This window comes from Penaeus vannamei, chromosome 17, assembly GCF_042767895.1.
Source record: "Penaeus vannamei isolate JL-2024 chromosome 17, ASM4276789v1, whole genome shotgun sequence".
NCBI lineage: Eukaryota > Metazoa > Arthropoda > Malacostraca > Decapoda > Penaeidae > Penaeus > Penaeus vannamei.
Window position 1 is genome coordinate 92,614 of NC_091565.1, and position 7,500 is coordinate 100,113.

A 7,500-nucleotide genomic window follows, 5' to 3' on the forward strand; every position below is an offset into this window, starting at 1 on the left:
GAGAGTAAGAGAGAGGAGATAGAATAAGAGTGAGGAGAAAGTAGATTGAAGAGAAAGCAAGATTGAGAGGAGAAAGAGTAAGAGATAGAGAGATGGAAGGGAGGGAGAGAGGGAAAGTGAGAAAGAGCGGGAGAGAGAGAGTGAGTTAATGCAAATTTCCTTTCATGTCCAAGATCATCAGTATGTATACAAGGGTAATAAAATCGCAGATTCTATTCCATATATCTCTTATTTCCATCTTTATAACAAATATGTGTCATTCAGACACTGCTGTGAAAAGTCCTGGTATGGGAATTTTTGTTTGACAACCACTAACATCAGTATAAAACTGAAAAGAAAAGAATTTTGAATAAAAACTAAACACTACCATTGGGTGTTCCTTGTCACAGCCGTGTCAGTGAATGAATATAATTTGTACTTAAAACCATCAATTTACATGAAATGAAAAACTTTAGAAACATCTTTGTGATGTCTCCCTCAGACATGAGCAATACAACTTGTAGCAAAATTGGAGCGCCAATATTCAGGTAACATGATCAGTGATTGCATGCCATTTGGGACAACTTCCTGCATCTAGATATATACATAAATGCACACATGCACACACACAAACACACACACATACTCATAATGACACACCTTCCAGACTTGCAGCTTCTCTCTTCTATGATCAACTGAGAGGATTGGCAAAATATCTCATCTTCAACACAAGAAATAGATTAAAATCCCATTGGCTTCTGGTTTTCTCCACTTGGTCTTTAAGCACTGCACTTCCTTGACAGTCATTTCCTATCATGTACAATGCAGATTTGTTTGCAAGTGATCTTTTCCCCCCACTTTAAACATAACACACAACACACTATATGGCTAATCACCGATCATTAATGTCATTAAAGAAGCTAAAATATTTTCCTGTAAAATTAAAAAGCAAAAAACAAAAAAACAAATCAAAACGAAAATAAATAAAAATAAAAAACATTTGTTATTATTTATAAATATACAGAGGACAAATCCAAGTTTGAGATTGAGACCAGTTAACAATTAACTTTTACATTTGAAATTAAAAAAATAAAATTTACTGGCACTGCCATATTGGAGCGTTGAAATTCAGGTCCACTGGGTCTGGCACAAATCTGAGTGAGCTCTACATCTAAGTGACTTAGATGTCACTGTATCAGCATGGCAGTGAAATTGGGTGCAAAATCATGTACAATTAACACATGCAAAAGAAGAAAACAAAATGGGAGGGTCAGGTGGAAGAAAAAGAAGCTTTACAAGCCTTAGCAGAAAAGCAAAATGTTCAATACAATGCCTTTGGGACTGGACAATTTAATCCCATGTCTTCGAAGTTGTTAAACAACTAGTGCGGATGAAATTACAAAATCCTATAGTTTTTATTGGCTGCTCCTCCACACATCCCAGGCACTGTAAATGCTAACACTTGAACAAAATTCTTTGCAGTACCCAATTATACAAAAAATCTCAATCTGCAACTGTCAATATTCAATTACCTTTAATGGCAGAATAGAATGACCATTTTTTTAACTGTGAAGACAGTAGAAATACCATACAAGTAATAGAATTAAAATATTGATTAAGGCATCTTGACTGGAGATAATTGTGTCAGCTTTTGTGATTTGTGGACGAACTATTTAAAGCAAGTGAAAATTTACTGTCATGCCGACAGCCACTTCCTTGGCACAAAAATAAATCATTCAGAGTAAAGCAAGAATAATTTTCTTGTGTATCCATTAAGATAATGGAAGGATGAGGGGCAGCACTCAGCATCTAAGCACATAATTGTGGGTCTTACACCCCATGATATACCACAGACAGTGCATAGGAAAATATGACTACAATCATATTAAAAAATATTAATAGTACAGCAGTTTGGGAAGTGTTCTCTATACAAGGAATGCAAAATGAACTGCATGATTAAACAGTATGCTCTCAGCATTCATAGAAATGAAAGCAGTAACTAGATTGCCACTGAAGGCAGAATCACGGTGTGGAACTGGATTGGACCACTCAAAAACTGTGCCATTTCTAGGGTCTGTTATCACCTCCTCATTCATTTCAAAACTTCTACAAAATAAAAAATTGTCTTTCAACAAGAATGGAGAGGGGATGGCTACATCAAAAGCTAGATGCTGTATCAAGTTAAACTGTCAGAAATGTCACCACAGATAAGTCTCTTCGATGACATTTCCTTTATATAAATATTCTGCACTGATAACAAATACCAGTGCTTAATTCTTATCTATATATAAATAATTTCATTCCTGGAATATTTTTCTTTCTATAATAGACTATAGAACCCATATTGACAGGAGAGAAAAATAGAGGGATTCTAAGCAAGACAAAAACCAAGCTTTGGTCTATAAAATACATGAAGAGGAAATTATGGTTCAAATCACTCTCGTCATGGAGGTGCAAGTCTGTAGGAATTATTGTGATAAGAAAAAATATATATATTAAAAATAACAATAATTAGAATAATGCTAATGCAGATTATATCTAACTGATTTTGCATGAAAAGATCTCAAGCCTTTACAAAACACTCCCTGAACTAAACCCCGCGCGGTCAGAAATTAAAATCAAAGAGATCACTTAGGCCCTCCGTGTGATCAAGAGAAAAGGTGTAGTCTGTATCTGAAATCGGTGGCTCTAGGGCAAGGAATGGTGGCGGTGAAGACCCAGAAGAGTAGCCAAGCATTAAGTCTTCAGATCCACCTGGAAGAGAAGACAGAATAAAAATTAGTGTTTTAAATTAGCATACTAATCAAGAATACAAAAGCTGTTTATTTCTTAATCACCCTTAATAATCATATTTCAAGATGAATAAAGAAAGAAGAAAATGAAAAAACATTATTTTCTTTCTGCTATACATTTCCCTCCTATCACTTGCATACTTTTGATTCCTCTCACTCCAATTCTCTTATCCTAACCCACTTATCTTCCTTTATGTATAGCATGTACTGACATAAGTATCTGCCTTTTAGAACACACTTGAAAAAATAGGGTCTTTAGTATTTTTCTTTTTCTGTGTGTGTGATCCAAATTATTAACCATTACTAGACCACTCCTCTTTTCAAAAGTGGGATTTAGTTCCTTACCTTTCCAATTAACCCTTCTTCTTACACTCCTTCAACATGATAACTGCACAAACCTAACCCATATCATTTAAGCAAAAGCAAATGCAAACCCTCCATGTACTTGTGTTGTGGCGTCGAGAGGAGGGTTCCAGACCATGCTGAATCCACTGGTGCTATGGTAACTTGACCAGACACAGGACCAGGAGATCCAACACAACCTACAACCCTGTGTCATTACTCCAGCTCCATAATCATCACATGATGAAAGTACACAATAATTCCTTGGTAAAACATTGGTTTAAAGGACTTATGAACAAGAAACATTCTAGCATTTGTAATCTTTTGTTCATATTTAATCATTTTTCTAAAAAAAAAAAAAAAAAAAAAAAAAACAGGAATCTGTAGATGTTCTGTTGCATTAAACATGGGGCCTGGAGGTAACTAACACTGTGATACGGTTTTAATGTGCCTCTGTGGGCATACCACAGTGGAAGTTCCTGCAGCCACCATGTAATTTCATCAGGTCAAATATCCATTACACACTGAAAATATACTTAATTACAATTCACACAATTTTCTGTCAAAAGAAATTCCTTACCTTCACTCTGGTCCTCCATCTGAAGCTGAAGCTTACCACCAACAGGTCCCAAATCATCAGAACCCAATATAAGGGCACTACGGATACTGTCATCATCTAAATCTAAGCTTGGAGAGGGTCCTAGAGGGTCGTCACCTTCATCGGGGTCTGGTAGCTCAGTCTTTATGTTAACCAGGCTAGGGGATAAAGGCTCCTGGAAAAAAAGACATACAGTGAAATACCTTTTTATCTACTATAAAAGATTGTATACATTTTTTCCTAAACCATCTCCTTTAAAGTGCAGTGTTAAGTATTTTCTTTTTTTCATGTCATCTATTAACTAATAATTCTTCCCATCTATGAAAATGAAAGATACATTTCAATCCATTGGCCATGAATGACAAGATTTTACAATACTGAATCAACTTGAACAGTGACCCACTACTTAGGAAAATGACAAGGTACTGCTTACCTTCTTTGGTGTGGTCAGCTCAGGTTTTTGGGTTTGTAGCAAGGCCTTGCTAGCTCTTGTCCGTGTGGGTCTTAGCTTTGCCCTTGAAGTGGCTGGCAATGGGGTCCTGAGTGGGCTTGTCTTTAGTGGACTTTGTTTGATTGGACTCTGTTTAATAGGGCTTTCCCCAATACTGGATTCTGATAAGAATACTTCAATTGGACCATTTTCACTCTTCAAGTGAATTTTATAACCCTGAAAAATAACCATTACCATAACATACCTAGTCAATCATATCACATTATTTACCTTCTCAAATGAAAATGTCAAACAATTAGTATTTGTTAGGAAGTGCATGAGAATATTCATCATGCAACTTTGGCAAAAGTTTACCTGCTCTTTGACCTCTTGTGGGACCTGTAATTGTGTTCCAGGTGGCGCTTTCACAGCAAACACAGTTTTGTCTTTATAATATCGGATGGTGTGAAGATCATGGTATGTAATGTAGGCATATCTTTTGTCCTGACTCATCTGCAGGAGGTCTCTCTCTGTTGAAATAAAATTTAAACATACTCTGAGTATGGCTATGAAAAAGTATTTAAAAACTCTTGGAAAGCTTGTAACATTTATAAATTCATAACTGGAAGAACACTGAAAGAACATGCAGCAAATAAATTGTTTAAATCAAACTTAAAAACCTTAAAAATTCTCAAATCCATGTAAGCTTGTAGAAACTCAAGCACATCATCATCTCCTGAGAAAAATGAACTGTGCTGCAGTCCCATTTAATATTCCAGGCATGCGGCACATACTTGGTACCAATCAAGTATGTAATTTATAGCCTGGGCACATGGTAATGGAATTCCTATGCTAAATAAAGAATCCAGGTTTATACAACAATTATATTTAACAAACCTGCTTGTTCTATTAATCTGTCAAGTTCATTTTCTTTGGAAGCAAGATGTTCAACATCACCCTCTAAATTTTGACTGCTCATCCGTGAAGCTCTGAAAGTACAGAACTTAAAAGTTTAGTACAAACTGTTTATAAGGTCATGATTTTTAGTTTTAGAAGACAATAGATATGGAACATTAAAATGAATAGCTGACTGACAGACAGACACAAACTGGATAAATTGATAATTAGATACACAGATGATACATAACCTTATTTTCAGCTATACAGGAAAATTATGCTGCATTATTCATTAAGTGATTTCAATCTTTGGGGATCAACAAAAATTACCAATGGATATTTTCAAAAGAAAGGCGAAGAAATATCAATTTGACATTGAAGGCCATCATGAACAGGAAGGAAGAGGATCAGCAAGAATTGAAATGAAAGTAGAGAAGGAAATATGTAGGAAGCAGAGCTGGACAGAAAGTAATATTTATAGGCATCACTTTCAAAATTCATGATAAGACATCTTTACAAACAAGCTATTCTACAAACAGCAAACATTAAGCACAACTTGTTTTGAGGAAATATCTAAGTCATTTGATAATTGGCAATCCAACCAAAAATAAGGAAACAGCTGGGAATTGTTGTTGTCTGTTTATGAATCTGGAGGTACCGACAACAAAATAGTTTGCTTTCTACTTACAGCCACTGAACATTATTTTTGGACTTTTTGTTGACTAGACCAATTCCCTCTAAGACGTTTGTGATATCATATATTCTCCTCTTCTGCACAGACAGCATGTCAGAGGCCTGTAAATAAACAAAGCAAGACATGGCTATCATATATCTTGTGCTAAAAGAGAAAGCAATATGTTACAATCCAAGTTATACATAAATGTTTAATTTGTAATCTTCTTTGCATTATTTTAAAGCAAAGTTTGTGTTACAAATCCAAGTTTAATTTTCCAGACATGCGGCACACATAAGGAAAATTCCAAATATGTAATTTTTAGTCTGGGTGACCTGATGCTAACCTTAGTTAACTATGTCACCACTTACCATTTCACAAACAAAATAAGGAGTGAATTAACAGCACTACTTTTTTCTGCATCTCTATCTGATCCCTAAGCAACAAAAGTAGTATGATCTTATTTGAAGGTTTTTGTTTACATAATAAAAGAAAAAAGAAGAAAAAATCATCTTCATTCACATCCATGTTTTACACAAACATTAACAAACACAGACTCAAAATAAAATAACAAAAGAATTTACTTTCCTTTTTAAACTACTTACTAATTCAGTAACAAGAGCTCTGTATCCTTACCCTATTGAGATCAACAGTGCCATCAGGTGCCGACTGGAGTAGGTCAACAAAGCGTTTTGTAAGGAGCCCGAGGGAGGTGTCGTATCTTGAGGACTTACCCGGGGATGGTGCCGGAGGGACGGCTAAAATAAACACAATCAAGTGTTTTACATTTCATTGCTAAATTTCAGATTTTCTAGTCAAACACATGAGACAATATTGTGTAAATTTGTCTACAAGTTCAAAAAGTAATTATTTGACAGAAGTATCACACTTGTAACCCTAAAACAACCATGTACTTCACAAATTTTTATTGTGACAAAAGGGAAAGAAAGGGAAAGAAAGATGTGGTAGTGTGTGTGACAAACATTACATAATACATGAAAATCTTAACAACTTTAGTAACTGATTGGGGATAGGATAATTCAACCACTAACATACTGTATATAGGCAATATCTTAGGATGCACCTGGAAACTGTAAACAAACAAAGCAAGGCAATGCTATCATATCTTGTGCTAAAAGAGAAAGCAGCATATTCAAATCCAGGTTGTAAATAATGTTCAATCTGTATCACCTTTGCATTATTTTAAGGCAAAGTAAGTATTACAAATCCAAGTTTTAATTTTCCAGACATGCGGCACAAATAAGGAAAATTCCAAATATGTAATTTTTAGTCTGGGTGACCAAATGCCAACTTCAGTCAACTATGTCGCCACTTACTCTGTCAAGAACAAAACAAGGAGTGTACTAATAGCACTACTTTTTTGTGTCTATCTGATCTCTAAGCTACAAAAGTGGTAGGATTTATCTTAAAGGTTTCTGTTTAAATAATCAAAGCAAGAAAAAAATAATAATAAAAAATAAAATAAATAATAATAATAATAAAAAATTAATTAATTAAAAATAAATAAATAAAATAAAAAAGTAATAATGATAATAATAAATAAATAAAAACTACACCCATTTTTCATGTTCATTCATATCTACAAAACAGACAAAACAACAAGAGTCTACTCTCTCTTTTAAACTACTTCCTAGTAATGTTTTCAGACAAGCAAAATTTATTTTTCGTCACTCTTATGTAAACCAACTAATCAGTATATTTACAAATAGACCAGAATGCTTTACTATTAATCCTATACTGGTGGTAAACCAGTTTCAAGGTGTGTTCC

The 7,500-nt window shown here is 34.5% G+C and overlaps 1 protein-coding gene across 3 annotated transcripts in view; it reads right to left on the minus strand.

Annotated features, from left to right (window-relative positions):
• Positions 1 to 210: 210 nt before the first annotated feature.
• Positions 211 to 7,500, minus strand: part of LOC113815959 (transcription factor E2F5) — a 25,691-nt gene continuing 18,401 nt past the window's right edge. For all 3 annotated transcript variants that reach the window (XM_070131691.1, XM_070131692.1, XM_070131693.1), the window contains exons 5-11: positions 6,348 to 6,469; positions 5,727 to 5,833; positions 5,039 to 5,130; positions 4,517 to 4,671; positions 4,145 to 4,378; positions 3,694 to 3,886; positions 211 to 2,733 (exon numbers count right to left, since the gene is read on the minus strand). In XM_070131691.1, the coding sequence (XP_069987792.1) occupies positions 2,585 to 2,733; positions 3,694 to 3,886; positions 4,145 to 4,378; positions 4,517 to 4,671; positions 5,039 to 5,130; positions 5,727 to 5,833; positions 6,348 to 6,469 (1,052 nt within the window). In that variant the 3' untranslated portion in view covers positions 211 to 2,584. The remainder of the gene's footprint in view (positions 2,734 to 3,693; positions 3,887 to 4,144; positions 4,379 to 4,516; positions 4,672 to 5,038; positions 5,131 to 5,726; positions 5,834 to 6,347; positions 6,470 to 7,500) is intronic.